General features: G+C 34.8%; 3 protein-coding genes across 4 annotated transcripts in view; 2 read left to right on the forward strand and 1 right to left on the reverse strand.

The window, feature by feature from the left end:
* On the forward strand, nt 1-1,808 carry LOC130446248 (polyglutamine-binding protein 1-like). The gene is made up of 3 exons (XM_056782375.1): nt 1-350; nt 434-792; nt 848-1,808. The coding sequence occupies exons 1-3, from the start codon at nt 79-81 to the stop codon at nt 985-987; spliced, it is 771 nt and encodes a 256-aa protein (XP_056638353.1). The 5' UTR covers nt 1-78; the 3' UTR covers nt 988-1,808.
* The window catches only part of LOC130446238 (MLX-interacting protein), a 23,034-nt gene continuing 7,065 nt past the window's right edge, over nt 1,784-17,752 (reverse strand). The window contains exons 4-16 of one of the 2 annotated variants that reach the window (XM_056782356.1): nt 16,119-16,244; nt 15,269-15,413; nt 15,051-15,140; nt 14,883-14,995; nt 14,494-14,818; nt 11,902-12,104; nt 11,667-11,838; nt 11,441-11,613; nt 11,141-11,380; nt 7,803-7,930; nt 7,160-7,283; nt 6,957-7,086; nt 1,784-4,204 (exon numbers count right to left, since the gene is read on the reverse strand). In XM_056782356.1, the coding sequence (XP_056638334.1) occupies nt 4,086-4,204; nt 6,957-7,086; nt 7,160-7,283; nt 7,803-7,930; nt 11,141-11,380; nt 11,441-11,613; nt 11,667-11,838; nt 11,902-12,104; nt 14,494-14,818; nt 14,883-14,995; nt 15,051-15,140; nt 15,269-15,413; nt 16,119-16,244 (2,088 nt within the window). In that variant the 3' untranslated portion in view covers nt 1,784-4,085. Of the gene's footprint in view, nt 4,205-6,956; nt 7,087-7,159; nt 7,284-7,802; nt 7,931-11,140; nt 11,381-11,440; nt 11,614-11,666; nt 11,839-11,901; nt 12,105-14,487; nt 14,819-14,882; nt 14,996-15,050; nt 15,141-15,268; nt 15,414-16,118; nt 16,245-17,752 lie in introns of both variants that reach the window. The other variant, XM_056782355.1, reaches the window with a different exon arrangement.
* LOC130446236 (enhancer of mRNA-decapping protein 4) overlaps nt 16,895-17,752 on the forward strand; it is a 22,544-nt gene continuing 21,686 nt past the window's right edge. The window contains exon 1 of the mRNA XM_056782353.1: nt 16,895-17,132. The gene's annotated coding sequence lies outside the window, so the exon portion shown is untranslated. The remainder of the gene's footprint in view (nt 17,133-17,752) is intronic.

Genomic DNA, 17,752 nt, shown 5'->3' on the forward strand with positions numbered 1-17,752 from the left:
GTCATTTAAAAAAAGAAGAATATTAGTACCTAATTCTGATTGAAGTTGTTTATCAAAAATTAATTGATAAATAAAAGGATGCCGTTACCTCCAGCTTTAGCGGCGAAATTATCTAAAAGAGGTATTATTCAGAATAAACACAAATCAAATGAACCCGTAAAAAAACAGGATTTCAAAGGTTTATCGAGTTGTCCAAATAAATCTAACATATATCATGAATGCAATTTGTGGTGTGAAACGCATTGGAAAGGAGTACAAACACCTGACCCTAAATATTTCAGAAATATACAAAAATTATTAGTAAAATTTCCGTTACCCTCAAATTGGACAGAAATATTTGACAAGGGAACGTAAGTACAATCATTTTATAATTTTTGTAAAAGTTTCAATAAAATCTATGTACAATGATCAACTTACCTATTTAAAATCTCAGTGGTAGATATTATTACTGGAACATGGAAAACGATCTCGTTTCATGGCTTCCACCAAAACATCCTAAATCTATAAAATGCCAAAGTGCAGCGAAACTTCGAGAAAACAGACTCAAAATGAGGGAACGCGAAGAACGATTAGAAAAAGAAAAGGAAAACGAAAAAAGAGATAAAGACAGGGATCGAGATCGTGAAAGTTCAGATGAGGAAGAAAGAAGCCACCGTAGAAGAGAAAGGGAACGTGAAAAGGAGAGGGAAAAAGAAAGAGAAGAACGAAAAAGACGTAGGGAGGAAAGACACAGAAAGAGAAAAGAAGAAATCGATCCTATGGATCCTGCTGCTTATTCTGATATACCTCAAGGTATGAAAAATTAATAATTTATCTCTAGTTATTTTTATATTTCTTTATGTTGCAGGTGGATGGAGTGATGGTTTAGAAAACAATAAAACCAGAGCAGATAATACTGCGTCTGGTGTTCTTTTTCAACAAAGACCATATCCCGCACCTGGAGAAGTGCTAGCTGCAAACAAAGAAAAAGCCAAAAAGGAAAAATAGTTTTTATATGTCAGATATTTTGTCTCTCGTGCATCTTACTTAGGCTTTTAGATTGTCTAATCCAGAATTGATCATAAAATATTTTTTTCATTCGTTTCTTGCACTAATTTTTTGTTTTTATCATTGTTTTGGCATTTAATTTGTTTTTCTTTGTATACTTGAATTTTCTTGTAATTTCCTCCGAAATATCACAAATTTTTGTTTTCTTAACCCTTCTCAAGGTTTTCCTATTCCTCTGTGCTTATTTTCTGGTATTTTGTTTCCTCTCCAAGCTCTTTTGTATAATTTGAGCCATAATTCTGTTGCCTCCGTTTCTTTATATACTTTTTGATCAATTTCTTTCAAAATATCATAAATTTTCTTTTTTTTTTTAACCCTCTTCAAGATTTTTTCATTTTTCTGGTGTTTTGTTTTCTCTCCAAGCTCTTTTGTGTGCGTTCAGCGTTAATTCTGTTGCCTTTTGTCCCACTTTCTTCTTATTTCCCTAGTATTCATTTTCAGATATTCCAAATTTATCCTCGTTGTTGGTTGTTATTTATTTTTCTCCATTATACAGTGAATGTATAATATACATTTTTGATCATTTTCCACTTTCTTAAATATTTTTCACCAATTCTTTCCAGATATACATCAATTTTTTTGAAATGGATATTATTGAGATAACTGAGAAATTTTGATGTTTAACGGATGTAGAGACAACAGGAAACAATTTTGAGGAAAATCTATTCAAGCATGAAACGACTAATCGAAAACACAAACTGTTTAATAGACTTAGAAATACAATAAAGTAAGATCATTTAAAAAATAAAAAAAAAAACAAAGTTTATTTAAAATAAAATGTAAATAGAACATTCAAATATATATATAACATTCATTTTTATAATAAAAAACTATAATGTAAGTACCCTTTTATAAATGACAAATATGTAAACATAAAAATTATCACGTTTTATTTTTATTAAGGCACTAACAAGGAAATATTTCGTACAGGATGATAACACAAAAAAAAAATACAAAAGAACTAGTTTTCTTTATAATAAATTCATTCCTTTAAAACATCCGATAAAAATAAAACGATGACTTGGGATCAAGATGAAGCCTCAATTGGTATACTAAAATTGTTTCCTTTGCAGTAGGAAGATAACCTCAAGTTAGAATACTGCTCAATATATACGTTTAAATTAATGCAGGAATTGTAATGATACCAAAATAAATTTTAAAACTTACCCAAATGGTACATGGAAAAGGACCACAAAGGTTTCTATTGACTACTAATCTTTCTTTAAGGAGAAAACTGGAAGAGAAGCATTCTAGTGGTACCGGATTACTTTAAAAAGTGTTTTTGAGACCGTACTTAGCAAAAATAATTAAATTAAAAGTGGTGCTCGGTTAGATGGAAAAATAAATTGATCAAAAGATCTACAAAATGTTTTGGTAGGAAATTCAAGTTGAAATCATCATAATAAGGAAATTGTACGCTTTGCTCCTAGCTGTATCCCTTTTAAAAAGTTCCTTTAATACCACTAGATCCAAAAAGCTATCCTGTAGGTCTAACGGAAACTAAGGAGTAAGTAGATCTTGCGGGGAAGATGGTGAAACTCTACCTCCGAGTTAAAAAAAGGTCTACAAGGAACTGTCAACAACACAAATACTTAGTTTGTTCAAATTTCGGAAGGTAGGGAAAGGGAAAAGTTCCAAAAAGAAGTTTCAGAAAAAGAATATGGAAAAGAAATTGATAAATATATCAACAAAATGTTCAGCGATGAATTTTGGTTGGATGGATATGAAATTCAAGTTGAACCCTTTGCAATATGAAAATGGGCACGTTTTAATTATGTAGGAAGAAGTTTATCATATTCTAGTCCAAGCTGGATCCCTCCAAAAAGTTCCTCCGCATTTAGACCTACTCATTACCTTCCATAAGTCTAGCAGAAACTGAGGAATTTAGTTTTTGTGGGGAAAATCTGGGAAATCTAGTCTAGAATTCTTTGGAATTGCAAAAAAAATGCTACAAGAAGTTTTCAGCTACGGATACTGGAGTTGTCCGCGTTTCGGTTATGTTTGAAGAAATTTATCACAATCTAATCCAAGCTGGACTCCTCCAAAAAGTCCGTTTGACACCTCTGGATCCAAAGAGTATCTGGACCCCATCAAAAATCATCTGTACCTACTCACCGGCTTCCTTAGGTCTAGCAGAAACTGAGAAGTGTGTATTTTTAGGGGGAGATGGTGAAACTTTGGTTCATTTAGCTCTAGCGAAAATGCTAGCCATAGATGATGGAGTTAATTAGAATTTTGGAACTGCCTGGACAGTTTATATGGTGGTGCGGTAAAATAGACGTTAGGGTTTCAATTGAAGGTTAGATAGAAAGTTATCGTATCGGAATGTTATGTAGGATGAATTTTATTGCACTCTATCTGTTCTTTTGTATAAAGTGAAGTGAAAACACACACCGAAAGTCTCAAATATATTTTTAAATTCCATAACGTAAGTATTAAAATCTTAATTTGTTCGTTTGTAAATATTAAGAGATAGTGAATTTTATGAAATCTAAAGATTTATTGGGACATTCGGTATAGCAAATCAACCTGTACAATTATATTTACACACATCGAACGCATGTGATACTTAAGGTTAAATTGTACTAAAACTGAGATGAAATTGAAAATATTTTTAATTATTTTCGAAATTTTTTCTATAAACAAAATAGAAATTTCCAGGAAAATTTTTTTAAATCAAATTGTGATAAATGTGTGAAGGAAAAAAATTGTTCTGGCAAAAGTTTCCCTGAAAATTCGCAATTATTACAAAAGTACAAAAAAAAACAAGTCTTAATAGTCAAAAATGAGCTTTCGCTTAAAAGTTTTATTATTTTAAAAAAATATCTGGAATATATTCAAAGTTTTCTCAAAAATAAAAACAAGTTGGAGTTGAATTTCACTAAAAACGAAATTAACATACAGGGAAAATAGACGTACTCAATTCGGGGTATATTTCTTCTTCTTTCCGGACCGAATAAAACTCCTAAGCAACAAACGACATTTTTCATGAGCACAAGGTATCCTTTGTTAAGTAATTTCTTCGAAAATTTTAAAAACTAATTATTGTTTTGGCTTTTACTTTCCGTTACTATCCGTAGTGCTTCTTCGGGTAACTTCTCCGGTTCAGACAGTATGTCCGTCTTTCTACACAAGTAGGTCAGCGAATTCAAAACCACTGGAAAGAAAAAAATAAATTTTATCTTAAGAAAAAAAAATTACTACAAATTCAACCGACGTCTACTGGAATAAATATGTCATTAAACTGTCAATTTTTTGTGCTGGGGAAAAATATTCGGTTAGAGGTACCGTAGAACACCACTAATGACAAAGTTATACCAGCAATGGAAATTAGAACATTCAAAATACTGATTAACTACTCAAAAGCCTCCCCTTGGAGCTCTTTTATTGTGGTAAATCACTCAACATGACTTCTTATGATCTTTTATCTCTTCTGATCTGTCATTTCTTCCATTTTATGGTTCCTAAATACTTTTTTCAAAACTGTACTCTCCTGGTTTTATGCTGGTCCCATTCATGGTACTACGTGTTTAGTCCTTTTCCCTGTATCCTTCTAGTTTTTTTTTTTTTTTCACCTCTTGCCAATAGTGCTATGCCACCAACTGCAAGGATGTTAGTGTAAGGACCTCTGTCAAATCTTCCTATACTTCTATGAGTGATAATAATGATTCCACAGATGTCAACCTACCAAAAAGGACTACTTTGAAGGAGATTAATTAATTTTCTTACACACCTCGTATTGTATACAACATATATCATGGGATATAAGAAACTGCGACCCCCAAAGAGTCCCGGGAGTGAAACTAAGGAAGTATAAACATTGTTTGGAACAAATTGAGGATTCGATAAATGAAAAATCATTTTAATTAATTTTCTCGTACACCTGGTATGCTATATAACAATAGGGGCGCTCTAGCTCAAACAATAACAACATATATCATGGGATATAAGAAACTGCGACCCCCAAAGAGTCCCGGGAGTGAAACTAAGGAAGTATAAACATTGTTTGGAACAAATTGAGGATTCGATAAATGAAAAATCATTTTAATTAATTTTCTCGTACACCTGGTATGCTATATAACAATAGGGGCGCTCTGGATCAAACAATAACAACATATATCATGGGATATAAGAAACTGAGACCCCCAAAGAGTCCCGGGAGTGAAACTAAGGAAGTATAAACATTGTTTGGAACAAATTGAGGATTCGATAAATGAAAAATCATTTTAATTAATTTTCTCGTACACCTGGTACGCTATATAACAATAGGGGCGCTCTGGATCAAACAATAACAACATATATCATGGGATATAAGAAACTGCGACCCCCAAAGAGTCCCGGGAGTGAAACTAAGGAAGTATAAACATTGTTTGGAACAAATTGAGGATTCGATAAATGAAAAATCATTTTAATTAATTTTCTCGTACACCTGGTATGCTATATAACAATAGGGGCGCTCTAGCTCAAACAATAACAACATATATCATGGGATATAAGAAACTGCGACCCCCAAAGAGTCCCGGGAGTGAAACTAAGGAAGTATAAACATTGTTTGGAACAAATTGAGGATTCGATAAATGAAAAATCATTTTAATTAATTTTCTCGTACACCTGGTATGCTATATAACAATAGGGGCGCTCTGGATCAAACAATAACAACATATATCATGGGATATAAGAAACTGAGACCCCCAAAGAGTCCCGGGAGTGAAACTAAGGAAGTATAAACATTGTTTGGAACAAATTGAGGATTCGATAAATGAAAAATCATTTTAATTAATTTTCTCGTACACCTGGTACGCTATATAACAATAGGGGCGCTCTGGATCAAACAATAACAACATATATCATGGGATATAAGAAACTGCGACCCCCAAAGAGTCCCGGGAGTGAAACTAAGGAAGTATAAACATTGTTTGGAACAAATTGAGGATTCGATAAATGAAAAATCATTTTAATTAATTTTCTCGTACACCTGGTATGCTATATAACAATAGGGGCGCTCTAGCTCAAACAATAACAACATATATCATGGGATATAAGAAACTGCGACCCCCAAAGAGTCCCGGGAGTGAAACTAAGGAAGTATAAACATTGTTTGGAACAAATTGAGGATTCGATAAATGAAAAATCATTTTAATTAATTTTCTCGTACACCTGGTATGCTATATAACAATAGGGGCGCTCTAGCTCAAACAATAACAACATATATCATGGGATATAAGAAACTGCGACCCCCAAAGAGTCCCGGGAGTGAAACTAAGGAAGTATAAACATTGTTTGGAACAAATTGAGGATTCGATAAATGAAAAATCAGTTTAATAAATTTTCTCGTACACCTGGTATGCTATATAACAATAGGGGCGCTCTAGCTCAAACAATAACAACATATATCATGGGATATAAGATACTGCGACCCCCAAAGAGTCCCGGGAGTGAAACTAAGGAAGTATAAACATTGTTTGGAACAAATTGAGGATTCGATAAATGAAAAATCATTTTAATTAATTTTCTCGTACACCTGGTATGCTATATAACAATAGGGGCGCTCTAGCTCAAACAATAACAACATATATCATGGGATATAAGATACTGCGACCCCCAAAGAGTCCTGGGAGTGAAACTGTGAGTTGGAAAAGGAAATTAGTGTACGAAGAATGTCATAACAACCCAGCTGGTGGATGAATGTGGGAAGACTCAAAAGCCAAACCTTTGGAACTAATGTAGTGGCTAGAACCAGATTAGAGTGTGTGTAGTACTGGTACTAAGATCATATTCCGTAAAACAGATCAATTATTTTGCAGATGTCTCATTCGGTCCTTATATAGTCATCGGAATTGAACATACAGTCGATATTTTTAACAATAACGATTTTACCTGACGTTATATATGATAAATGATGTATTTACCTGGTCTGAGATCACTAAGGGTACAATGTTGTTCAACCCACAACATCGTGGAACGATACAAATCGTCTAGACTAGAACTCGATACTAAGCTATTGAAAGAATTCAATAACGATTTAAAAATCAGGCTGAACTATGGGAAAAGTTGAGGAAAATTTAAAAATCAATGTTTGTTCGAATTAAATATTAGATTTAGTTAAGGATACAACCCAAAATTTCCAATTTTCCATCGTACGTACTCTAACGTACTCATCAAACATTTCCTGCATCCTGCTATCCCTCCTTTGAGAAACAGGAGCGCCGGTGGCGGGTAACATTGACTGACAATTACTGCAAACAAAAAATAATCATCAAAAAATTTGCTATAATACATCAAATAAATTAACTGGGAGTTTATTTAAAGCAATTGTGTCATTTGGGGTGTTATAATCTAGTTATACCAGGAAAGAGTGAGATTTACCAACTTAAGGGGTGATGGATTTGAACCGGTGGTCTAAGAAAAATTCCAGAATGGTTCCAGAAGTTCCAGCTTGAATAATTTTATAGTTGGGGTGTTTTGGATTCAAACGTAGGGGTTTTCGAAATATTCCATGGGAAAATTTAGCGAAAATGGTAGAGGTTATACGGGTTATATCAAACAGATCACTCTTTAAGAATATAATAAGGCAATAAGATCAAATTGATGGAGGAATGATGTTTGCAAGCAATTTTTATACAGGGTTACCTATTAAATGACATTATAAATTTGTTTCGGGTGTTGATCGGGGTAAGGGTTGAATTCCATTCTCAAAATGATGAAATATTTTTGCAAAATAAATTTTTTTAAATAATATTTGTTTTTTTAGTCACCTGATAGCTGCGTTGAGGCTTTCGATTTGTTGCCGGAGAGATTCCATTTCGGTTTTCAGTTGATTTCTCTCCTCCCTCAGCTGTTTGATATATTCAGCACCTTTTTGTAACATAGCTGCCTTACTTAACTGAAATAATACCATAATATACATTTTACTTTTATTATAAAAAAATGTTTTTTCGATCAATATTCAACAAAAAATTCAATTTCCACTACACTTTTCCAATAAACAGTACCTCAGAACGTATACATTGGCAACACTGTAATTATTGGGTTAATTTTGGTACTGCATAATGTTTACCAAAGAAGTACTTCAGAATCTGCTTCTACTTTTCCAGCAAAATGACTGAAAGCATTTCTTCTTCGTTTTTCCGGAACCTTGCTGCTCCATCGGTATCTGATCTTCCTTTTGGACACTTAAAATGTGAATTTTGTTGCATTTGAACTACCAGGAATATTTTCATATTCGTAAACCTTTGTGATCTGGAAACCCCCGGTGTTTGTAACAAAAGGTAAAGCAAATATTTTCTCCCACGGTATAAATTACAATTCGACAGCATCTTTCATCCATTTGGGACACCACCTAATAGCCAATACCTGGATTATTACGGTGTTCCTATTCCAAATCATCTCTATGACTGTGGTCTTTATTGAGCCGGAGTTATCAGAGGTCTAGATGATGGTCTTTCTGAATCAGATCATCTCTACGGTTCCGGTCTTTGATGATCTGAAGTTACCAGAAGTCTAGACGCATCAATATCCCCATTTACTCATCTATCTATACGTGATTGTACACGGTATTGTGTAAACCTTTCAATTAGGACTCATATTCTACCTCTGATGGTCTTCTTAGTCCAGATGACCTCCATGGTTGTGATTTTTGATGAGCTGGAGTTACTAGAGGTCCAGATGATGGTCTTTTTGGTCCAGATGACCTCCATGGTTGTGATTTTTGATGAGCTGGAGTTACTAGAGGTCCAGATGATGGTCTTTTTGGTCCAGATGATCTCTATTGTGATTTTTGATGAGCTGGAGATACTAGAGGTCCAGATGATGGACTTTTTGGTCCAGATGACCTCCACGGTTGTGATTTTTGATGAGCTGGAGTTACCAGAGGCCCAGATAATGGTCTTTCTGAATCAGATCATCTCTACGGTTGTGATTTTTGATGAGCTGGAGTTACCAGAGGTCCAGATGATGGTCTTTCTGAATCAGATCATCTCTACGGTTCCGGTCTTTGATGATCTGAAGTTACCAGAAGTCTAAACGCATCAATATCACCATTTACTCATCTATCTATACGTGATTGTACACGGTATTGTGTAAACCTTTCAATTAGGACTCATATTCTACCTCTGATGGTCTTCTTAGTCCAGATGACCTCCATGGTTGTGATTTTTGATGAGCTGGAGTTACTAGAGGTCCAGATGATGGTCTTTTTGGTCCAGATGATCTCTATTGTGATTTTTGATGAGCTGGAGATACTAGAGGTCCAGATGATGGACTTTTTGGTCCAGATGACCTCCACGGTTGTGATTTTTGATGAGCTGGAGTTACCAGAGGCCCAGATGATGGTCTTTTTGGTCCAGATGATCTCTATTGTGATTTTTGATGAGCTGGAGATACTGGAGGTCCAGATGATGGTCTTTTTGGTCCAGATGACCTCCACGGTTGTGATTTTTGATGAGCTGGAGATACTGGAGGTCCAGATGATGGTCTTTTTGGTCCAGATGACCTCCACGGTTGTGATTTTTGATGAGCTGGAGTTACCAGAGGCCCAGATGATGGTCTTTTTGGTCCAGATGACCTCCACGGTTGTGATTTTTGATGAGCTGGAGTTACCAGAGGTCCAGATGATGGTCTTTTTGGTCCAGATGACCTCCACGGTTGTGATTTTTGATGAGCTGGAGTTACCAGAGGTCCAGATGATGGTCTTTTTGGTCCAGATGACCTCCACGTTTGTGATTTTTGATGAGCTGGAGTTACCAGAGGTCCAGATGATGGTCTTTTTGGTCCAGATGACCTCCACGGTTGTGATTTTTGATGAGCTGGAGTTACCAGAGGTCCAGATGATGGTCTTTTTGGTCCAGATGATCTCTATTGTGATTTTTAATGAGCTGGAGATACTGGAGGTCCAGATGATGGTCTTTTTGGTCCAGATGACCTCCACGGTTGTGATTTTTGATGAGCTGGAGTTACTAGAGGTCCAGATGATGGTCTTTTTGGTCCATATGATCTCTATTGTGATTTTTAATGAGCTGGAGATACTGGAGGTCCAGATGATGGTCTTTTTGGTCCAGATGACCTCCACGGTTGTGATTTTTGATGAGCTGGAGTTACCAGAGGTCCAGATGATGGTCTTTTTGGTCCAGATGACCTCCACGTTTGTGATTTTTGATGAGCTGGAGTTACCAGAGGTCCAGATGATGGTCTTTTTGGTCCAGATGACCTCCACGGTTGTGATTTTTGATGAGCTGGAGTTACCAGAGGTCCAGATGATGGTCTTTTTGGTCCAGATGACCTCCACGGTTGTGATTTTTGATGAGCTGGAGTTACTAGAGGTCCAGATGATGGTCTTTTTGGTCCAGATGATCTCTATTGTGATTTTTAATGAGCTGGAGATACTGGAGGTCCAGATGATGGTCTTTTTGGTCCAGATGACCTCCACGGTTGTGATTTTTGATGAGCTGGAGTTACTAGAGGTCCAGATGATGGTCTTTTTGGTCCAGATGATCTCTATTGTGATTTTTAATGAGCTGGAGATACTGGAGGTCCAGATGATGGTCTTTTTGGTCCAGATGACCTCCACAGTTGTGATTTTTGATGAGCTGGAGTTGCCAGAGGTCCAGATGATCTCTATTGTTGTGATTTTTGATGAGCTGGAGTTACCAGAGGCCCAGATGATGGTCTTTTTGGTCCAGATGACCTCCACGGTTGTGATTTTTGATGAGCTGGAGTTACCAGAGGCCCAGATGATGGTCTTTTTGGTCCAGATGATCTCTATTGTGATTTTTGATGAGCTGGAGTTACCAGAGGTCCAGATGATGGTCTTTTTGGTCCAGATGACCTCCACGGTTGTGATTTTTGATGAACTGGAGTTACCAGAGGCCCAGATGATGGTCTTTTTGGTCCAGATGACCTCCACGGTTGTGATTTTTGATGAGCTGGAGTTACCAGAGGTCCAGTTGTATTAAAACACATTTTCCGGTCTAGAATCCAACGATTATGTCACATGGTGATTTCGCGCTAATCGTACTCGGGTAAAACGTTCCTCAATAGCTGCAGTATAGTCTTCAAGGGTAAGATAACAATTCAAACGACACATTTGACAACCTACCTTAGCGTTCGGATTTTGATTGAGATGAGGTATGAGCGAATGGATCATATCGAAACCGTTCTTAATGTTGTAGCGTCTCTTTTGTTCGGCGTGTATGTGCACGGATCTCCTGTCGCGTTGATTGGCACCGTCGCCTCCCGGAGATCCTACGGAACCCTGCGACGAAGTCGGCGAATGAATATTTTGCGATAGCGGATCCATTACCGGACTATTCGAACTACTATAAGAATTCAACAGCATCTAAATAAACAATAAATTATTATCAAAACGTTGAATCGAAGAATATGTTGTATTAGTTACGTTGTCTGACGTCGATTGGGCAGTCGACATGTTGGGTATTATTAGAGTCGATTGGGGCAACATCGGCACCGGTTTCGATTCTTCTTTTATCCTTATGTGGCTTTGTTTCGGAAGCATTTCCACGTTACCCTGACTTATGCTACGGTTATATACACTACTGACTGGTTCCGAATCTGAAAAACGTTCAAATTGTCATTTCGAACAAATTTAATCGGACAATTCTCACTGTTGGTCAACAATTGGGTTAATATGACGCTATTCTGGGGGGTCAGCAGAGACGGGTCGCTAGCCGTCGATACCAACGGCGGTCTTTTGACTGGTTCCCTCGTATTCGATCTCGATCTACCTCGAGCCCCCTTCGTACCCCCGCGTCTTCTTCTTATTTGCTCGTCTTCGTTCTACAAAAAATAAATTTCGACGGTATCTGATTTTGTAGCGGTTCCGATCGATGGAGCACTTACTGTATTCGACCGGGGGAGGCTGTTGTATTGAGTTAGACACGAGTATCTCTGGATGATCGGTTGTTGTACTTGCGGGGTGGTGAATTTGATATTCGGCGATGGTACTATTGAAAATTTGTAGCCTTGTTGTTGTGGTAAGGTGACCAATTTGTAGGCTAGATATTCGGGTATTTGTTGGGGTTGAGCTTGTGATGTGTCGCTTACTAAAAATCCACAAAAAAAAAAAAAAAAACATTAAAAATCGCATATAATAATTTTATCGATAAATTATTTTTGTAACACTTGGCAACCCTGTAACTAAATCTACATTGGCTGTTTGTTGTTAAATCGATATAAAATAAAAGCGAGTAATAATGGAAATTCGAACGCCTTAAGGGACATTTGGAATCGCTTAACTATGACGTTGGTTCCCATTAGGAGCAGTGAATTTGTGATGATAAGACAAAAATCGTTAATGGCGGGTAAAATAAGGGTCGCTTTGTATCACTTAACTGGATGGTTGATGGATGGTGGTGATTGTTGCCTCATTTTAAATAGGAAATTATGTCGGAACAACCCTACAGTTGGAAAAACAATTTGTTTTAGATGTCTTGGTCAACTTTTCCATTATTTAATTAAATAATTTCCATTCTTCGCATAAAAATATTTTTTTAAAATTCCCTACTCGAATCCAACATTGAACTTGAACCATTTTTAGTTACGGAGATGTTTCGAATGGGGTTGAAGTTGGAAATTATACTTTCACGTCAAATTTGACATATTTCAATATTATTTATGATTATATACATTTAGTATTAAATTTATTCGACATTTTTTTATTTTAATTGGTGTTATCCATAACGAAGACTATTTTAAGAAGACGGAAAGGGGTTTAATACCAAACAAGAATAGGGTTAGACAAAATAAAACAAAAACCTACATCCATGAGACATTTAAAAGACAATAAAACTGAAACTAATGAGAAAAGCTGGAAAAACAGTTAAAAAAACAAGAAACAAGAAAAAGAAAATGATATTGAAGAAGAAAAAGCAACTAAATAAGAACCGATGTTCAAGAAAATGAACAATAGAGAGCTGAAATGGATATATTATGGTATATAATTGAAATAAATTATGAGAAAAGCTGGGAAAACCGTTAAAAAACAAGTTGGGTACCACGAAAAGCAACGAAAATGATATTGAAGAAGAAAAAGCAACTAAATAAGAACCGATGTTCAAGAAAATGAACAATGGAGAGCTGAAATGGATATATTATGGTATATAATTGAAATAAATTATGAGAAAAGCTGGGAAAACCGTTAAAAAACAAGTTGGGTACCACGAAAAGCAACGAAAATGATATTGAAGAAGAAAAAGCAACTAAATAAGAACCGATGTTCAAGAAAATGAACAATGGAGAGCTGAAATGGATATATTATGGTATATAATTGAAATAAATTATGAGAAAAGCTGGGAAAACCGTTAAAAAACAAGTTGGGTACCACGAAAAGCAACGAAAATGATATTGAAGAAGAAAAAGCAACTAAATAAGAACCGATGTTCAAGAAAATGAACAATGGAGAGCTGAAATGGATATATTATGGTATATAATTGAAATAAATTATGAGAAAAGCTGGGAAAACCGTTAAAAAACAAGTTGGGTACCACGAAAAGCAACGAAAATGATATTGAAGAAGAAAAAGCAACTAAATAAGAACCGATGTTCAAGAAAATGAACAATGGAGAGCTGAAATGGATATATTATGGTATATAATTGAAATAAATTATGAGAAAAGCTGGGAAAACCGTTAAAAAACAAGTGGGATACCGAGAAGAACAAGAAGAAAAGGAAAAGTAGGAGTAAAATGAAGGAAAACAATAGATCTTGTATAAGAAAAGCATTTGAAACAAATATAAAAACTAGCAATAGAGAAAAATGATGATAAAAATGAAATTAAACAGATAATGAAGTGAAAAACATTAGAAAAGCAACGAAACAGAAACCGATGACAGAGAAAATGAACAATGAATAGCTGAAAAGGATATAAATAATAGAAATTAATATAAGAAAAGCAAGGAAAAACAAGGAGAATCAGTAAATGGCGATTAAGCGATAGATCCCAGAAATGAAAATAATTAAAAAGCACAAAAAGAGCACACAAAACAGAAAAATGCGCAAGAAGGCGATTTGTTGATATCTTTTTTATAAAATAAATTTCTAACAAAGTCTATCTAACACTTTACATTCTAGAAACGAATTTTCGAGAAAATCTTTTATGTATAAATAGAGACCGTGCTAGTTAACGGTGGATAATCGTTATAAATAGCGAATAGTTTAGCGTTTAGTGCAAAGTGTATCGTTTCTAGTGTGTAAGTGTATGAATATATTATTATATTAGAAGAGGAATGAATAGGGGCGATAAGGGGGATACCAGGAACAACAGGAAGCAACAAACGGTAAGTAAAAGATTAATTCCGGAAACGAATATAAAAACAGGAAGATGGGAAGGGATTAGTTCAAACAATAAACAAGGATAAATTGTTAACAAGGCTGAATATACAAAAAATAAAATGAAAACCCCCCTAAATGATCATTTTCGCTCCACACCCTTACTCGAAATCCTTTCCGCAACCTGCCCCTGGGTACTCTGCTGCTGCACTTGATTGTAAGCCGGATAAATGTTATCCATGGATTTGCTATATACCAAAGTACTCCTGGGAGTTCCAGGTGTCTTGGTATTTTTTTGTGTATTATTTTTCGATATCACAGACTGATAAGACGACTGCGTGTCGGAGAAAAGTTGCTGTTGCTGCTGTAACACCATTTCATTGTATCTGTCAGGTACGATATTTTGATGCTGAGGCGACTTTGGTTTCTCTATCGAAGGTACTTGCTGACCGGGGGACAGCTGGTATTGGTTCACTTGCATGGGGGGTACCTACGGAACGTATTTAAAAAAAAAAAAAAAAATTAACTAGTACAATGTGTTTGAACGACATTACCTCGACTGGAGGTTCTGGACTGTTGATGTTGTGTTCCAAATAACCCCAACCGGTGGGATGTTGTGATGTAGGCGTTTCTTCTAGCACCGTTGCCAGTTTATTTCCGATCAATTCTGAAAATATTCACAGAAACATATTCATAGTTCCTTGAAATGGGAGACAAATTACCTTGGAAAGGGTCCAAATCCATGTAATCTTCCAAATTTGGTTGTAGCGGATTCAAACTTGGTTGGATGAAATCCGCAATACCAGCCTTAGCTGAAAATATTGAAACAAAGGTAAAAACTTTCGAATTTAATTAAAAATTCTAATATTTTTGATTTTTATCCAAAATAAAAGTGAAATAGAAAAAAATTGAATATTTAAAATTTGAAACGGTCACTAACCAATTTCCCTTGGATCCGGAAAAGCGAACGGTTGGTTAACAATTGTAGAAAACAACGTGTCACTCATTAGACCCATATAATCCTCATCCACCATCATCATATTCTCCGTACAAGTATCCCATTCCGGTATATCCAAATCTAACAACTATAAAAATAAAAAAAAGTTTGAATAAAGACATTTAGTACCGATATACCATAATAACATTAATTAGTTCTTATCGGACTCGAAGAACCAGACCGTGTTGTGGTGAAATGGCAGTAAATGATATTCTCCCAATATTTGAAATGGGGTAAATAAGTGAACAACCCCAAAAGTTGATCCACGGTACACGATGAAAGAGGAATGGACCATCCAAGGACACAGAAATGTGTATTTTAAAATGTATCTATCTGACAACTAACCTAGAACCAAATATGACAAGAAATGGAGAGAGAAAAATAAACAAATAGAAGAATTGGAAGGAGAAAATAGACTAAATAAGACAGTACACATCATGAGGAAGAAACCTGTAGAAATGGTGAGGAGGATAACACCGTGGGTGCTCAAGAAGAATTGAATTGAAGAAGACACCAGGATCCCACAACAATAGAAACCGAAAAGAATGAAGAAAGCCGATCAACGAAGCCAGGACCAACAAAAAGAACAAGGGGAGTCATCTACCCCAATAAAGGGATTTTTAGATACAAAACCTGCTAGCTATAATCCAAGAAATCGAACTGCATGTCATATAAACAACAATAAGTCCGTTAAACAAATTTCGAAAATAAAACTAAGACTTGAAATTACATATCATCATGAATTATCAATTATCAACGTTTTTTAAAAGATTTGTATAAATAATTGACTCACTGAATCTGCTGCTTCTTTGGTAACGTGTCCTAGGATGTTGTTTCTGTAAAACATCCTCCATCTTTTATATTCAGCTGTTACTGCCGCTAATTTTCGTTTCCAATATTTACCTTCTAAAACCACAGCCTAAAAAACGCACAGTTCACAAGAAAATGCAATTAGTTAAAAAAATGATTATAATTTATTCAAAAAATTTTTAATTGTAAGTAAAATTATGTATTTTGATTTTGAAAAACATAATGGAAATAAATAAACGATCCTTGTACTATGAGACGTAACATGTAGCAATTTTTAGAAGTAGACGAGTTCTTGATATAAATTATCTAGTCCAGACTGTTATTAATATCAAAAGGTCTTCGTCTATCAAGACTTTTGACTTTTCGATAACATATTTTCTTGGTATGTTGTTAATCGGTGAACGACAAGGTAATTATAGAATAACAGAATAAAAAAGTTCATTACCTCTTTCGATATTATTATACAAATATTACGTAACAATAATAATACGTTATTTATTTAAAAAAAATTATCAATTGGAAAAATTTCGAGCTGTAGATTAACAACCATTTTTACGAAAAAATCTAGTTTATTAAATGTTTTTCTAACGAGAACAATCAAAACTGCTTTATCAACATCTAGTTTCTAAGTAATTAAAACGAGGTTACATTGAAAAGTTTGTTTCTTTTAAACATAACCTAAAGTAACTCCAAAACATCAAATTCGATAGCGTGTTCTATTAGAGTTAGTAAAATCTATGGTTTTATATGTACTAATGTCAAGATCAGCTGTTTAATGGCGCCCTAAGTAAAAATCTATAATGAATTAAAATAAATAATCACTTCTATTGATTTTAAATCTTAAAATTTGATTTTTACGTTGTTGTTGTCGTTGGATGATGTATGTGAGTTTTTAAGTAATAGTTTCAGTGTTAAAACTAAATTACAACCGTAGAAGATTTGAACGAGACCGTTAATATAGCACATGGAAACAAATCTAGAACTTTCGTAAAAGAAGGTAAAGATAACATTAAGTACCGTATTTATTTTTTTATATTAGATAAAAAATTGTTATTGAATCAAAATTTCATAGCCTTTTTATGTTATAAAGTGGTATATACAATGTGTCCCAAAAAATCTATTGTATCCCCTTTTTTACTTTACTAAAACTTGTCGCGGTCGTCGAATATATCCTCCTTGTATATTCTAACGGCCATACTGTATTCCATCAGTTGTTTTCGTAGAATACAAAAATTTTATCACGGTGTAGTACCGATTTTGCTAGAATTTCATTAGAAAATATAATCCCTAATAGGATTTTTCCCGACCATGTTTAGTTTGCCACTCAACTCTCTTGTTATGTCAAGTTATAACAATTTTACTAAATATTTCGGAAAATATTGATTTTAGAGAAGAAAGTTTGAAATAAAAAATGTAGCTCATAAAAAGCTCTACAAAAAAATGGTTGTTATGATCCAAAACATATAGGCAAGAGTTGAATTGACTATTTTTTCAATTGAAGGAAATTAAGTTGGGTTAGGTTAGTCAATTTGACTGACTGACATATATTTTGGGTTGTATCGTCTAAAAAAATACATTTTTGTAAAAAATGTATATGACCTTTTTTGTAGAGCTTTT

This window comes from Diorhabda sublineata, chromosome 7 (genome assembly GCF_026230105.1).
Source record: "Diorhabda sublineata isolate icDioSubl1.1 chromosome 7, icDioSubl1.1, whole genome shotgun sequence".
NCBI lineage: Eukaryota > Metazoa > Arthropoda > Insecta > Coleoptera > Chrysomelidae > Diorhabda > Diorhabda sublineata.